Source organism: Oncorhynchus mykiss, chromosome 3 (genome assembly GCF_057628025.1).
Source record: "Oncorhynchus mykiss isolate SJ-2025 chromosome 3, ASM5762802v1, whole genome shotgun sequence".
Classification (NCBI taxonomy): domain Eukaryota; kingdom Metazoa; phylum Chordata; class Actinopteri; order Salmoniformes; family Salmonidae; genus Oncorhynchus; species Oncorhynchus mykiss.
The window spans coordinates 4,190,001-4,207,500 of record NC_143024.1 but is presented as its reverse complement, the minus strand read 5'-3'; the positions used below and the strand labels follow the sequence as shown (position 1 = coordinate 4,207,500).

Below are 17,500 nucleotides of genomic sequence, written 5' to 3'. Positions count from 1 at the left end.
GAGAGGACTTGTCCTTCCTCCCAGAGAGGACTTGTCGTTCCTCCCAGAGAGGACTTGTCGTTCCCCCCAGAGAGGACTTGTCGTTCCTCCCAGAGAGGACTTGTCGTTCCCCCCAGAGAGGACTTGTCGTTTTCCCCCAGAGAGGACTTGTCGTTCCTCCCAGAGAGGACTTGTCGTTCCTCATAGAGAGGACTTGTCGTTCCTCCCAGAGAGGACTTGCTGTTCCCCCCAGAGAGGACTTGTCGTTCCTCCCAGAGAGGACTTGTCGTTCCTCCCAGAGAGGACTTGTCGTTCCCCCCCAGAGAGGACTTGCCGTTCCCCCCAGAGAGGACTTGTCGTTCCTCCCAGAGAGGACTTGTCGTTCCTCCCAGAGAGGACTTGTCGTTCCTCATAGAGAGGACTTGTCGTTCCTCCCAGAGAGGACTTGTTGTTCCTCCCAGAGAGGACTTGTCGTTCCTCCCAGAGAGGACTTGTCGTTCCTCCCAGAGAGGACTTGTCGTTCCTCCCAGAGAGGACTTGTCGTTCCTCCCAGAGAGGACTTGTCGTTCCTCATAGAGAGGACTTGTCGTTCCTCCCAGAGAGGACTTGTCGTTCCTCCCAGAGAGGACTTGTCGTTCCTCCCAGAGAGGACTTGTCGTTCCCCCCAGAGAGGACTTGTCGTTCCTCCCAGAGAGGACTTGTCGTTCCTCCCAGGGAGGACTTGTCGTTCCTCCCAGAGAGGACTTGTCGTTCCCCCCAGAGAGAACTTGTCGTTCCCCCCAGAGAGAACGTGTCCCCACCCCCCCCTCCAGAGAGAACGTGTCGTTCCTCCCAGAGAGGACTTGTCGTTCCTCCCAGAGAGGACTTGTCGTTCCTCCCAGAGAGGACATGTCGTTCCTCCCAGAGAGGACGTGTCGTTCCTCCCAGAGAGGACTTGTCGTTCCTCCCAGAGAGGACTTGTCGTTCCTCCCAAAGAGAACGTGTCGTTCCTCCCAGAGAGGACTTGTCGTTCCTCCCAGAGAAGACTAAACTGGTAGCAGGGATAAGCATGCTGAGAACAGGGAGTAGTTTGGTAAGGACGCGGTCAGCCACTAAAGCATGATGAACAGCCAACTAGAAAGACTGCTGTTTGTGGTCTGCGTTTTAAAGCCGTCACAGTCCTGCACGTTAAGGTTCTTCGTCTAACCGGCAGTGGCAACTGGTAACCTCACGCCATCGTCTTCTCCGGGAGGATCTGAAGGATCTCGTGAAATGACATCACAGCGTTGTTCTTCAAGGAGGGGGGGGGGGGGGCGGACAGACGTGTCCCGAGATGAAAGCACAAACCTGCATCCAATTCATGGTGTTTGTCTAATGTGTCTGGGCTGTGGAGTGCCAACGACCACATGGTGAGACTGGCAGAGTGGGGACTGAGACAGGAGCAGGGGGAGTGTGTGTGTGTGTGTGGGTGTGTGTGTGGGTGTGTGTGTGTCTGTGGGGAACATGAACTGATGGGAAACAAGCCTCTGCTCTCCACAGTCACAGAGCAGTGTATCTCAACCCCAGAGGGTACCAGTACAGAGTCAATGTGGAGGCTATATACAGGGGGTACCGGTACAGAGTCAATGTGAAGGCTATATACAGGGGGTACCGGTACAGAGTCAATGTGGAGGCTATATACAGGGTGTTACGGTACAGAGTCAATGTGGAGGCTATATACACGGGGTACCGGTACAGAGTCAATGTGGAGGCTATATACAGGGGGTACCGGTACAGAGTCAATGTGGAGGCTATATACAGGGGGTATTGGTACAGAGTCAATGTGGAGGCTATATACACGGGGTACCGGTACAGAGTCAATGTGGAGGCTATATACAGGGGGTACCGGTACAGAGTCAATGTGGAGGCTATATACAGGGGGTACCGGTACAGAGTCAATGTGGAGGCTATATACAGGGGTACCGGTACAGAGTCAATGTGGAGGCTATATACAGGGGGTACCGGTACAGAGTCAATGTGGAGACTATATACAGGGGGTACCAGTACAGAGTCAATGTGGAGGCTATATACAGGGGGTACCGGTACAGAGTCAATGTGGAGGCTATATACAGGGGGTACCGGTACAGAGTCAATGTGGAGGCTATATACAGGGTATTACAGTACAGAGTCAATGTGGAGGTTATATACAGGGGGTACTGGTACAGAGTCAATGTGGAGGTTATATACAGGGTGTTACGATACAGAGTCAATGTGGAGGCTATATACAGGGGGTACTGGTACAGAGTCAATGTGGAGGTTATATACAGGGTGTTACGATACAGAGTCAATGTGGAGGCTATATACAGGGGGTACTGGTACAGAGTCAATGTGGAGGTTATATACAGGGGGTACCGGTACAGAGTCAATGTGGAGGCTATATACAGGGGGTACCGGTACAGAGTCAATGTGGAGACTATATACAGAGGGTACCGGTACAGAGTCAATGTGGAGGCTATATACAGGGGGTACCGGTACAGAGTCAATGTGGAGGTTATATACAGGGGGTACCGGTACAGAGTCAATGTGGAGGCTATATACAGGGGGTACCGGTACAGGTTAGTTGAGGTAGTATGTACATGTAGGTAGGGGTATGAGGTAATATGTACATGTAGGTAGGGGTATGAGGTAATATGTACATGTAGGTAGGGGTATGAGGTAATATGTACATGTAGGTAGGGGTATGAGGTAGTAGAGGTAGTATGTACATGTAGGTAGGGGTATGAGGTAGTAGAGGTAGTATGTACATGTAGGTAGGGGTCTGAGGTAGTAGAGGTAATATGTACATGTAGGTAGGGGTATGAGGTAATATGTGCATGTAGGTAGGGGTATGAGGTAGTATGTACATGTAGGTAGGGGTATGAGGTAGTAGAGGTAGTATGTACATGTAGGTAGGGGTATGAGGTAATATGTACATGTAGGTAGGGGTATGAGATAATGGAGGTAATATGTACATGTAGGTAGGGGTATGAGGTAGAGGAGGTAATATGTACATGTAGGTAGGGGTATGAGGTAGTAGAGGTAATATGTACATGTAGGTAGGGGTATGAGGTAGTATGTACATGTAGGTAGGGGTATGAGGTAGTATGTACATGTAGGTAGGGGTATGAGGTAGTATGTACATGTAGGTAGGGGTATGAGGTAGTAGAGGTAGTATGTACATGTAGGTAGGGGTATGAGGTAATATGTACATGTAGGTAGGGGTATGAGATAATGGAGGTAATATGTACATGTAGGTAGGGGTATGAGGTAATATGTACATGTAGGTAGGGGTATGAGGTAGAGGAGGTAATATGTACATGTAGGTAGGGGTATGAGGTAATGGAGGTAATATGTACATGTAGGTAGGGGTATGAGGTAATATGTACATGTAGGTAGGGGTATGAGGTAGTAGAGGTACTATGTACATGTAGGTAGGGGTATGAGGTAGTAGAGGTAATATGTACATGTAGGTAGGGGTATGAGGTAGTATGTACATGTAGGTAGGGGTATGAGGCAGTAGAGGTAGAATGTACATGTAGGCAGGGGTATGAGGTAGTAGAGGTAACATGTACATGTAGGTAGGGGTCTGAGGTAGTATGTACATGTAGGTAGGGGTATGAGGTAGTAGAGGTAGTATGTACATGTAGGTAGGGGTATGAGGTAGTATGTACATGTAGGTAGGGGTATGAGGTAGTATGTACATGTAGGTAGGGGTATGAGGTAGCATGTACATGTAGGTAGGGGTATGAGGTAGTATGTACATGTAGGTAGGGGTATGAGGTAGTATGTACATGTAGGTAGGGGTATGAGGTAGTATGTACATGTAGGTAGGGGTATGAGGTAGTATGGGGTGAAATGCATCGATAATAAACAGCGAGTAGCAGCAACGTAAAGAAAGGGGGATCGATGAACATAGTCCGGGTGGCCATTTGTTTGGCTGTTCAGGAGTCTGATGGACCCAGACTTGTCGCTCCGGTACCGCTTGCCATGCGGCAGTAGAGAGAACAGTCTGTGACTAGGGTGGCTTTGACCATTTTAAGGGTCTGACACCACCTGGTATAGAGGTCCTGGATGGCTGGAAGCTTGGCCTCAGTGATGTCCTGGGTCGTACACACTACCCTCTGTAATGCATTGCGGTCAGAGGTCGAGCAGTTTGCCGTACCAGGCAGTGATGCAACCGGTCAGGATGCTCTCGACGGTGCAGCTGTATAACGTTTTGAGGATCTGAGGACCCATGCCAAATCTTTTCAGTCTCCTGAGAGGGAATAGGTTTTGTCGTGTCCTCTTCACGACTGTCTTGGTGTGCTTGGACCATTCTAGTCTGGATGTGGACACCAAGGAACTTGAAGCTCTCAACCTGCTCCACTACAGCCCCGTCGATGAGAATGGTTCCTAGTCAGACAGTAGAGGTCTAAAGTACAGGAAGTAGGGGGTGTTACCTGGTCTGTGGTCCCCAGGGCCTGGTCAGACAGTAGGGCTCTATATGACAGGAAGTAGGGGGTGTTACCTGGTCTGTGGTCCCCAGGGCCTGGTCAGACAGTAGGGCTCTATATGACAGGAAGTAGGGGGTGTTGTTAACCAGGATGGTCCTGTCTTCTATCTGGATAATCTGGATGCCGTGTCTCACCACAGACGACACGCAGAACTGACAAACCTATAGGGAGGGAGGGGGCAAAGACACAGACAGAGACAGAGACACAGAGAGACAGAGAAAGACAGAAACAGAGAGAGACAGAGAGAGACAGAGACAGAGAGAGAGAGAGAGAGAGAGAGACAGAGAGAGAGGCAGAGACAGAGACAGAGAGAGGCAGAGAGAGACAGAGAGAGACAGAGACAGAGACAGAGAGCGAGAGACACAGAGGGACAGAGAGGCAGAGAGAGACAGAGAGAGAGACAGAGAGAGACAGACAGATAGAGACAGAGAGAGAGGCAGAGACAGAGAGAGAGACAGAGAGACAGAGAGAGACAGAGACAGAGACAGAGAGCGAGAGACAGAGAGACACAGAAGGACAGAGAGGCAGAGAGAGACAGAGAGACAGAGAGAGGCAGAGACAGAGAGAGAGAGTTAATGCCTCCACATGCTTCCAGTAACTCATGTCTATCTGATACTGTTTTTCTATGTGTTAGTTAGTCTCAATGACATTTTATAGATGGAACAGTGAGTGATATGTGGTTATCTGACCTGTTCCTACCTTGTTGAATGTAATAACAGTGACCTGTTCCTACCTTGTTGAATATAATAACAGTGATATGTGGTTATCTGACCTGTTCCTACCTTGTTGAATGTAATAACAGTGACCTGTTCCTACCTTGTTGAACGTAATAACAGGGACCTGTTCCTACCTTGTTGAATGTAATAACAGTGACCTGTTCCTACCTTGTTGAATGTAATAACAGTGATATGTAGTTGTCTGACCTGTTCCTACCTTGTTGAATGTAATAACAGTGACCTGTTCCTACCTTGTTGAACGTAATAACAGGGACCTGTTCCTACCTTGTTGAATGTAATAACAGTGATATGTAGTTGTCTGACCTGTTCCTACCTTGTTGAATGTAATAACAGTGACCTGTTCCTACCTTGTTGAACGTAATAACAGGGACCTGTTCCTACCTTGTTGAATGTAATAACAGTGACCTGTTCCTACCTTGTTGAACGTAATAACAGGGACCTGTTCCTACCTTGTTGAACGTAATAACAGTGACCTGTTCCTACCTTGTTGAATGTAATAACAGTGACCTGATCCTACCTTGTTGAACGTAATAACAGGGACCTGTTCCTACCTTGTTGAACGTAATAACAGGGACCTGTTCCTACCTTGTTGAACTTAATAATTGTGTCTCTGGATAAGAGCATCTGCTAAATGCCTCACATGTATCACGTAGAGACAGGTAGCTTGGGGAGGATGTAAGTATGGACAGTCCCTAACCTTCTGTCTCCCAGGGTTCCTCCCCAGGGGGATCTCTGCCTCCACATAGCCCTCCTCGTCCAGGGTGAGGACCTCAGGACTGACACCCTCCTTCCAGCGCGGAGACGTCAGGTCATGGACCAGCTTCAGGGCTGTAGACTTATGGACCGTGTTAGTGTCGGACCAGTAGATACCCAGCTGAAACGCCTCCTAGAGAGAGGGAGTGAGGGAGAGAGAGACAAACAGAGAGGGAGGAAGGGACAAAGAGAGAGGGAGAGACAGGAGAGAGAGAGAAAGAGAGAGAGAGGAAGGGACAAAGAGAGAGGGAGAGACAGGAGAGAGAGAGAAAGAGAGAGACAAACAGAGAGAGAGGAAGGGAGAGATACAGAGAGGGAGGAAGGAACAAAGAGAGAGGGAGGAAGGGACAAAGATAGAGGGAGAGATAAAGAGAGAGGGAGAGAGACAGAGAGGGAGAGGTAGGGAGAGAGGGAGGGAGAGAGGGACAAACGGAGAGGGAGGAATGAAGACAGAGAGAGAGAGAGACAGATTGAGAAAGAGAGAGACTAGGTTCAAATCTATCAGTGATTATGATGAATACATGGACACACACGAAGCCCTGCTCTCTGAGTCGGCCAGTCCCAGCTCCTCTCGGCCGTTACCTCATAAATCGCGGGTGCTATGGAAACAATGCTTTATTTGTTTCTGTTTCACAGACTATGACACGCGTAGGGCTTTACGCTAGTTTCCTGTAGCCATCAGCTTTTATCCTCTGATACCAGACAGACCTTAGTACCTAGTGATGGGGTTTGAGGTCCTACCTAGTGATGGGGTTTGAGGTCCGAACCCCTACAGACAGACCTTAGTGCCTAGTGATGGGGTTTGAGGTCTGAACCACTACAGACAGACCTTAGTACCTAGTGATGGGGTTTGAGGTCCTACCTAGTGATGGGGTTTGAGGTCCTACCTAGTGATGGGGTTTGAGGTCCTACCTAGTGATGGGGTTTGAGGTCCTACCTAGTGATGGGGTTTGAGGTCTGAACCCCTACAGACAGACCTTAGTACCTAGTGATGGGGTTTGAGGTCTGAACCCCTACAGACAGACCTTAGTACCTAGTGATGGGGTTTGAGGTTCGAACCCCTACAGACTGACGACCTTAGTGCCTAGTGATGGGGTTTGAGGTGTGAACCCCTACAGACTGACTGCCTTAGTACCTAGTGATGGGGTTTGAGGTCCGAACCCCTACAGACAGACAGACAGACAGACAGACAGACAGACAGACAGACAGACAGCCTTAGTACCTAGTGATGGGGTTTGAGGTCCGACTTGCCTTGTTAGAATAGAGTGCCCTGGGTCCTCCTGTCTGGCCCATAGAGGTATACACTCAGTGGCCAGTTTATTAGGTACACCACACCCTGTTCACGACAATGGTTCGCTCCTACAGACAGTGTCTGGGGTTTACCCGAGACCAGAGAGACTAATACAAAACATCCAGTCAGCAGCAGTCTTGTGAAGAGAGGTCGGCTGCTTTTACAACAGCTAATGGGGGATCCTAATAAAATACCAAATACCCCAAATAATTCAGGCTGTTCTGGAGGCAAAGGGTGGTCTGACCCGGGTACTAGATGGATGTACCTAATAAACTGGCCACTGAGTGTATAATACACTAGTGGCGCTGATCTACGACCTGCAAAGCTCTAGAAGGTGACGATAATGGCAGCCATCTTTGGTCAGTGATGCATTCAAAAACCAGTCTATATAAATCAAGGGTTTCTCCTCTCTCACCTTGAAGTTAGGAGGAACGAGGGTCTTTCCAGCGGGTATCTGCAGGACGATGGTCTCTCCTTCAAACAGCCAGAGGTCCCATGTAGAGTGGTTGGTCAACAGGGCCCAGGGAATGAGCTCTACTAGAAGAGTGTTGAGACCAGACCTCCAGGCTGACAACTTCACCTGCATGGGGCTGTCCCACTGGGCTAGGACTTCTGATCCAGGCCTACAGTACCACACAGAGATATACAGTTAAATACTGTAAACATCAACAACTATACAGCTCCCTGGGATGGGGGGGGCTGTGGGATGGGGGGGGGGCTGTCCCACTGGGCTAGGACTTCTGATCCAGGCCTACAGTACCACACAGAGATATACAGTTAAATACTGTAAACATCAACAACTATACAGCTCCCTGGGATGGGGGGGGCTGTGGGATGGGGGGGGCTGTCCCACTGGGCTAGGACTTCTGATCCAGGCCTACAGTACCACACAGAGATATACAGTTAAATACTGTAAACATCAACAACTATACAGCTCCCTGGGATGGGGGGGGCTGTGGGATGGGGGGGGCTGTCCCACTGGGCTAGGACTTCTGATCCAGGCCTACAGTACCACACAGAGATATACAGTTAAATACTGTAAACATCAACAACTATATAGCTCCCTGGGATGGGGGGGGGGGGGGGGGCTGTCCCACTGGGCTACGACTTCTGATCCAGGCCTACAGTACAACACAGAGATATACAGGTCTCCACTATACACCTGTAACATGGAGGTCTCTGTCCCACTGAGATAAGGTCTCCACTATACACCTGTAACATGGATCTGTCCCACTGAGATAAGGTCTCCACTATACACCTGTAACATGGAGGTCTCTGTCCCACTGAGATAAGGTCTCCACTATACACCTGTAACATGGAGGTCTCTGTCCCACTGAGATAAGGTCTCCACTATACACCTGTAACATGGAGGTCTCTGTCCCACTGAGATAAGGTCTCCACTATACACCTGTAACATGGAGGTCTCTGTCCCACTGAGATAAGGTCTCCACTATACACCTGTAACATGGAGGTCTCTGTCCCACTGAGATAAGGTCTCCACTATACACCTGTAACATGGATCTGTCCCACTGAGATAAGGCCTCCACTATACACCTGTAACATGGAGGTCTCTGTCCCACTGAGATAAGGTCTCCACTATACACCTGTAACATGGATCTGTCCCACTGAGATAAGGCCTCCACTATACACCTGTAACATGGAGGTCTCTGTCCCACTGAGATAAGGTCTCCACTATACACCTGTAACATGGATCTGTCCCACTGAGATAAGGTCTCCACTATACACCTGTAACATGGATCTGTCCCACTGAGATAAGGCCTGCACTATACACCTGTAACATGGATCTGTCCCACTGAGATAAGGTCTCCACTATACACCTGTAACATGGAGGTCTCTGTCCCACTGAGATAAGGTCTCCACTATACACCTGTAACATGGAGGTCTCTGTCCCACTGAGATAAGGTCTCCACTATACACCTGTAACATGGAGGTCTCTATCCCACTGAGATAAGGCCTCCACTATACACCTGTAACATGGAGGTCTCTGTCCCACTGAGATAAGGCCTCCACTATACATCTGTAACATGGATCTGTCCCACTGAGATAAGGCCTGCACTCCAACATGGAGGTCTCTGTCCCACTGAGATAAGGCCTGCACTCCAACATGGAGGTCTCTGTCCCACTGAGATAAGGTCTCCACTCCAACATGGAGGTCTCTGTCCCACTGAGATAAGGTCTCCACTCCAACATGGAGGTCTCTGTTCCACTGAGATAAGGCCTGCACTCCAACATGGAGGTCTCTGTCCCACTGAGATAAGGTCTCCACTCCAACATGGAGGTCTCTGTCCCACTGAGATAAGGTCTCCACTCCAACATGGAGGTCTCTGTTCCACTGAGATAAGGCCTCCACTCCAACATGGAGGTCTCTGTCCCACTGAGATAAGGCCTCCACTCCAACATGGAGGTGTCTGTCCCACTGAGATAAGGCCTCCACTCCAACATGGAGGTCTCTGTCCCACTGAGATAAGGCCTCCACTCCAACATGGAGGTCTCTGATCCACTGAGATAAGGCCTCCACTCCAACATGGAGGTCTCTGATCCACTGAGATAAGGCCTCCACTATACACCTGTAACATGGAGGTCTCTGTTCCACTGAGATAAGGCCTCCACTCCAACATGGAGGTCTCTGATCCACTGAGATAAGGCCTCCACTCCAACATGGAGGTCTCTATCCCACTGAGATAAGGTCTCCACTATACACCTGTAACATGGAGGTCTCTGTTCCACTGAGATAAGGCCTCCACTCCAACATGGAGGTCTCTGTTCCACTGAGATAAGGCCTCCACTCCAACATGGAGGTCTCTGTCCCACTGAGATAAGGCCTCCACTCCAACATGGAGGTCTCTATCCCACTGAGATAAGGCCTCCACTCCAACATGGAGGTCTCTGTTCCACTGAGATAAGGCCTCCACTCCAACATGGAGGTCTCTGTTCCACTGAGATAAGGCCTCCACTCCAACATGGAGGTCTCTGTCCCACTGAGATAAGGCCTCCACTCCAACATGGAGGTCTCTATCCCACTGAGATAAGGCCTCCACTCCAACATGGAGGTCTCTGTTCCACTGAGATAAGGCCTCCACTCCAACATGGAGGTCTCTGTTCCACTGAGATAAGGCCTCCACTCCAACATGGAGGTCTCTGTTCCACTGAGATAAGGCCTCCACTCCAACATGGAGGTCTCTGTTCCACTGAGATAAGGCCTCCACTCCAACATGGAGGTCTCTGTTCCACTGAGATAAGGCCTCCACTCCAACATGGAGGTCTCTGTCCCACTGAGATAAGGCCTCCACTCCAACATGCAGGTCTCTGTTCCACTGAGATAAGGCCTCCACTCCAACATGTCTCTGTTCCACTGAGATAAGGCCTCCACTCCAACATGTCTCTGTTCCACTGAGATAAGGCCTCCACTCCAACATGTCTCTGTTCCACTGAGATAAGGCCTCCACTCCAACATGTCTCTGTTCCACTGAGATAAGGCCTCCACTCCAACATGCCTCTGTTCCACTGAGATAAGGCCTCCACTCCAACATGGAGGTCTCTGTTCCACTGAGATAAGGCCTCCACTCCAACATGGAGGTCTCTGTTCCACTGAGATAAGGCCTCCACTCCAACATGGAGGTCTCTGTTCCACTGAGATAAGGCCTCCACTCCAACATGCAGGTCTCTGTTCCACTGAGATAAGGCCTCCACTCCAACATGTCTCTGTTCCACTGAGATAAGGCCTCCACTCCAACATGCCTCTGTTCCACTGAGATAAGGCCTCCACTCCAACATGTCTCTGTTCCACTGAGATAAGGCCTCCACTCCAACATGTCTCTGTTCCACTGAGATAAGGCCTCCACTCCAACATGTCTCTGTTCCACTGAGATAAGGCCTCCACTAGACATCTGTGGTACAGACATGAACAATCACCATAGCATCCAACTTCAACCACGCTAAACAGACACACAGAGGCACGCCATGGAAGTACGCAGAAACAAACAACTTAATATTCAGATACAAACAACATCAATCAACAGGCATCTGGTTAGGCACATGGGCATGTATCGCATCAGCACACACCACCGCACACACACGCCAACAACACACACACACACACACACACACACAATCAACCCAAACACACACACATACAAACAACACACACAAACAACACACACAGACCGCACAAACACACACACACACACACACACACACACACACACACACACACACACACACACACACACACACACACACACACACACACGCCAGCAACACACACGGAACGAACACACACACACACACACATACACACACAAACAACACACAAGGACCGCACGCACGCACGCACACACACACACACACACACAAACAACACACACGGACCGCACACACACACACCAACCGACACACACAAACAACACACACGGACCGCACGCACGCACACACACACACAATCAACCCAAACACATACACACCAACAACACACACGGACCGCACGCGCGCGCACACACACACACACACACAATCAACCCAAATACATACACACCAACAACACACACGGACCACACACACACACACACACACACACACACACACACACACACTGTGATCAGCGCCAGAGTGGCAGATACAAAGCTGTCGGCCTTCCACTAGGGGTCGTGGGGTCATGTTAACATCAAAACCATGTCTCTGTCCTACCCCTGATGTACAGAGACATAGACAGCAAAGATGCATTTACATGACTAGAACGTTCTATGGCGGCCATGTTAGCTCCCCATTAGCATTACATGGGGAATATTTCAACAATGACATGTAGCTGAATGTCTATGTAATTGTTGACTGCTGAAACATCCAACTCTACTGAACACTAAGGACTAATAGTTTCTGTAGTGAAGGTAGACTCCAGGAGGGTTCCAGGTCTAGTTTCTGTAGTGAAGATAGACTCCAGGAGGATCTGTAGTGAAGGTGGACTCTAGGAGGACCTGTAGTGAAGGTAGACTCCAGGAGGGTTCCAGGTCTAGTTCCTGTAGTGAAGGTAGACTCCAAGAGGATCTGTAGTGAAGGTGGACTCTAGGAGGACCTGTAGTGAAGGTAGACTCCAGGAGGGTTCCAGGTCTAGTTCCTGTAGTGAAGGTAGACTCCAGGAGGGTCCCAGGTCTAGTTCCTGTAGTGAAGGTAGACTCCAGGAGGGTCCCAGGTCTAGTTCCTGTAGTGAAGGTAGACTCCATGAGGACCTGTAGTGAAGGTGGACTCCAGGAGGACCTGTATTGAAGGTAGACTCCAGGAGGACCTGTAGTGAAGATAGACTCCAGGAGGACCTGTAGTGAAGGTAGACTCCAGGAGGGTCCCAGGTCTAGTTCCTGTAGTGAAGGTAGACTCCATGAGGGTCCCAGGTCTAGTTCCTGTAGTGAAGGTAGACTCCAGGAGGACCTGTAGTGAAGGTAGACTCCAGGAGGATCTGTAGTGAAGGTAGACTCCAGGAGGACCTGTAGTGAAGGTGGACTCCAGGAGGACCTGTAGTGAAGGTAGACTCCAGGAGGACCTGTAGTGAAGGTGGACTCCAGGAGGACCTGTAGTGAAGGTGGACTCCAGGAGGACCTGTAGTGAAGGTGGACTCCAGGAGGACCTGTAGTGAAGGTAGACTCCAGGAGGACCTGTAGTGAAGGTGGACTCCAGGAGGACCTGTAGTGAAAGTGGACTCCAGGAGGACCTGTAGTGAAGGTGGACTCCAGGAGGACCTGTAGTGAAGGTGGACTCCAGGAGGACCTGTAGTGAAGGTGGACTCCAGGAGGACCTGTAGTGAAGGTGGACTCCAGGAGGACCTGTAGTGAAGGTAGACTCCAGGAGGACCTGTAGTGAAGGTGGACTCCAGGAGGACCTGTAGTGAAGGTAGACTCCAGGAGGACCTATAGTGAAGGTGGACTCCAGGAGGACCTGTAGTGAAGGTGGACTCCAGGAGGACCTGTAGTGAAGGTAGACTCCAGGAGGACCTGTAGTGAAGATAGACTCCAGTAGGAAACCAGGTCCAGTTCCTGTAGTGAAGGTAGACTCCAGGAGGACCTGTAGTGAAGGTAGACTCCAGGAGGACCTGTAGTGAAGGTGGACTCTAGGAGGACCTGTAGTGGACCGCGAACACACATCTCTAAACCCCCCCCAGTCTGATCCCTGGACCGTGAACACACATCTCTAAACATGGAAACATACATCCACCATTTAATGAGTCTTCCTGTGCAGATAACATTTATACACCGAGGCTGTTTTGACAGAGGTCCAGAGCTCTCGGAGTACGGTGCGGTCGCTAGGGTAACTAACCGCTCTCTTGGCTCTGAGAGTCTAAACACTGTGTGTTAGAAGGCACAGGAAGTTGAAGAGGTAAATGTTTTTTTTATTTTTATTTTCTGTGTGTAGGCCTTTTAACGAGAGAGAAACACCTCAGTAATCATTAAGCAAACATTTTGTAGACGTCGCCGATCGGGGTTGGGGGGGAGAGTACGGCTGTCAGATCTCACACTGCTAGAAAGCTGGGCTCTGCTGGCAGCCCCCCTGACAGAAGCTGCTCAGCACATTGGATCCAGTCAGAAAGTCACCTGGTTAGTTCATTAGTAATATGATGTTTGATCTGCTCTCTGATGCCCGATGTGCCAAACTATATCTAAATGCAAGGCCCCTGTCCTTTTAGATGAATCTAAACCAGGGTTCTCCGAGGATCTAAACCAGGGTTCTCCGAGGATCTAAACTAGAGGTCTCCGAGGATCTAAACCAGGGGTCTCCGAGGATCTAAACCAGGGGTCTCCGAGGATCTAAACCAGGGGACTCCGAGGATCTAAACCAGGGGTCTCCGAGGATCTAAACCAGGGGTCTCCAAGTATCTAAACCAGAGGACTCCTAGGATCTAAACCAGGGGTCTCTGAGGATCTAAACCAGGGGTCTCCTAGGATCTAAACCAGGGGTCTCCAAGGATCTAAACCAGGGTTCTCCGAGGATCTAAACCAGGGTTCTCCTAGGATCTAAACCAGGGTTCTCCGAGGATCTAAACCAGGGGTCTCCGAGGATCTAAACCAGGGGTCTCCTAGGATCTAAACCAGGGGTCTCCTAGGATCTAAACCAGGGGTCTCCTAGGATCTAAACCAGGGGTCTCCTAGGATCTAAACCAGGGGTCTCCTAAATGAAACAATTTTTTTCAAGCTTTCAAATAGGCCAATTCTCCTTCTCTTCTGTCCCCTGCAACTCTTCCCCAGGTCCTTAGTGTACAAGAGACAGCAGTGCATACACACACACACAGTACCTGTCTGTGTCCTTGCTGACGTAGGGCCATGGAGGCTGGCTGTTGTTCTTCAGACCGTAGAAGTCTGCCAGTATGTGGTCCTGGCTGTCCTCCAACCCAGCCTGGTTCCTGTTCACTATCTGTTTGATCACACTGGTGGAGATGGGCACCGCACAGTGAGACGCATCCTCGTCCTCACTGCAACAGACAGACAGACAGACAGACAGACAGGTTAGTCTTCATAACACACACACACACACACACACACACACACACACACACACACACACACACACACAGTGTCTTGTCCAGTGTCCCACTGTCTGGGGTGAAGTATGATCTCTGCTTGTTCCACAGACGCCCCAGTGTTACTCTGTGGATCCTAACTGATCCACTACAGTCAGTATCCACCGTGTTACTCTGTGGATCCTAACTGACCCACTACAGTCAGTATCCAGCGTGTTACTCTGTGGATCCTAACTGACCCACTACAGCCAGTATCCACGGTGTTACTCTGTGGATCCTAACTGACCCACTACAGTCAGTATCCACGGTGTTACTCTGTGGATCCTAACTGACCCACTACAGCCAGTATCCACCGTGTTACTCTGTGGATCCTAACTGACCCACTACAGCCAGTATCCAGCGTGTTACTCTGTGGATCCTAACTGACCCACTACAGTCAGTATCCACGGTGTTACTCTGTGGATCCTAACTGACCCACTACAGTCAGTATCCACGGTGTTACTCTGTGGATCCTAACTGACCCACTACAGTCAGTATCCACCGTGTTACTCTGTGGATCCTAACTGACCCACTACAGCCAGTATCCACGGTGTTACTCTGTGGATCCTAACTGACCCACTACAGCCAGTATCCACCGTGTTACTCTGTGGATCCTAACTGACCCACTACAGTCAGTATCCACTGTGTTGCTCTGTGGATCCTAACTGACCCAATACAGCCAGTATCCACTGTGTTACTCTGTGGATCCTATCTGACCCACTACAGCCAGTATCCACCGTGTTACTCTGGGGATCCTAACTGACCCACTACAGCCAGTATCCACTGTGTTACTCTGTGGATACTATCTGACCCACTACAGCCAGTATCCACCGTGTTACTCTGTGGATCCTAACTGACCCACTACAGCCAGTATCCACCGTGTTACTCTGTGGATCCTAACTGACCCACTACAGCCAGTATCCAGCGTGTTACTCTGTGGATCCTAACTGACCCACTACAGCCAGTATCCACCGTGTTACTCTGTGGATCCTAACTGACCCACTACAGCCAGTATCCACCGTGTTACTCTGTGGATCCTAACTGACCCACTACAGCCAGTATCCACCGTGTTACTCTGTGGATCCTAACTGACCCACTACAGCCAGTATCCACCGTGTTACTCTGTGGATCCTAACTGACCCACTACAGCCAGTATCCACTGTGTTATTCTGTGGATCCTAACTGACCCACTACAGTCAGTATCCACGGTGTTACTCTGTGGATCCTAACTGACCCACTACAGCCAGTATCCACCGTGTTACTCTGTGGATCCTAACTGACCCACTACAGCCAGTATCCAGCGTGTTACTCTGTGGATCCTAACTGACCCACTACAGTCAGTATCCACTACAACCAGTATCCACCGTGTTGCTCTGTGGATCCTAACTAGAGCCATGGTTAACTGGGTCTAAAGTGGAAACTAAAGCCATGGTTAACTGGGTCGGGTGGTCTAGTTACTTCCTGTCTGGCGGGGTGTTTCAGCTGGTCTGGGATCAGAGAGGGTGACCCATCCTAGCAGCACTAAATCAACAACCCTCCAGGATACATTAGACCCAGACAATAGAATAACATGGCTTCAGAAATACGATCAATGTCTACCTGTCACTCAGCTGTCAGTTCTACTTGGACTGGGGAGACCCCTCCCTTCCCTTCCTTCCCTCCCTCCCCTTCCTTCCCTCCCTCCCTCCCTCCCCTTCCCTCCCTCCCTCCCTCCCTCCCTTCCCTTCCCCTCCCCTCCCCTCCCTCCCTCCCTCCCTCCCTCCCTCCCTCCCTCCCTCCCTCCCTCCCTCCCTCCCTCCCTCCCTCCCTCCCTCCTTCCTTCCCTTCCCTCCCTCCCTCCCTCCCTCCTTCCCTTCCCTTCCCTTCCCTTCCCTTCCCTTCCCTTCCCTTCCCTTCCCTTCCCTTCCCTTCCTCCCTCCCTCCCTCCCTCCCTCCCTCCCTCCTGTCAGGTCATTCTCAGTGTTCAGTAGTTGTTCCTGGTGACCCTGTCCCTGGATCAGCTTACTCTCTCTCAGCCCCAGACTTCTCTTCTCTGTGTGGATGATGACAGGGTCTGGAAGGTGTGTTACCTGGTCTGGAAGGTGTGTTACCTGGCCTGGAAGGTGTGTTACCTGGCCCGGAAGGTGTGTTACCTGGCCTGGAAGGTGTGTTACCTGGCCTGGAAGGGGTGTTACCTGGTCTGGAAGGTGTGTTACCTGGTCTGAAAGGTGTGTTACCTGGCCTGGAAGGTGTGTTACCTGGCCTGGAAGGTGTGTTACCTGGCCCGGAAGGTGTGTTACCTGGTCTGGAAGGTGTGTTACCTGGCCTGGAAGGTGTGTTACCTGGCCTGGAAGGTGTGTTACCTGGCCCGGAAGGTGTGTTACCTGGCCCGGAAGGTGTGTTACCTGGCCGGTGTGTTACCTGGCCTGGAAGGTGTGTTACCTGGCCTGGAAGGTGTGTTACATGGCCTGGAATGTGTGTTACCTGGCCTGGAAGGTGTGTTACCTGGCCTGGAAGGTGTGTTACCTGGCCTGGAAGGTGTGTTACCTGGTCTGGAAGTTGTGTTACCTGGCCTGGAAGGTGTGTTTCCTGGCCTGGAAGGTGTGTTACCTGGCCTGGAAGGTGTGTTACCTGGCCCGGAAGGTGTGTTACCTGGCCTGGAAGGTGTGTTACCTGGTCTGGAAGGTGTGTTACCTGGCCTGGAAGGTGTGTTACC

The 17,500-nt window shown here is 50.5% G+C and overlaps 1 protein-coding gene across 1 annotated transcript in view; it reads right to left on the bottom strand.

Moving 5' to 3' along the window:
- Positions 1–17,500, bottom strand: part of LOC149984267 (intermembrane lipid transfer protein VPS13B-like) — a 721,339-nt gene that overhangs the window by 23,069 nt on the left and 680,770 nt on the right. The window contains 4 exon segments of the mRNA XM_090230526.1: positions 4,484–4,630; positions 5,904–6,092; positions 7,666–7,873; positions 14,542–14,718. Coding sequence (XP_090086652.1) covers positions 4,484–4,630; positions 5,904–6,092; positions 7,666–7,873; positions 14,542–14,718 — 721 coding nt within the window.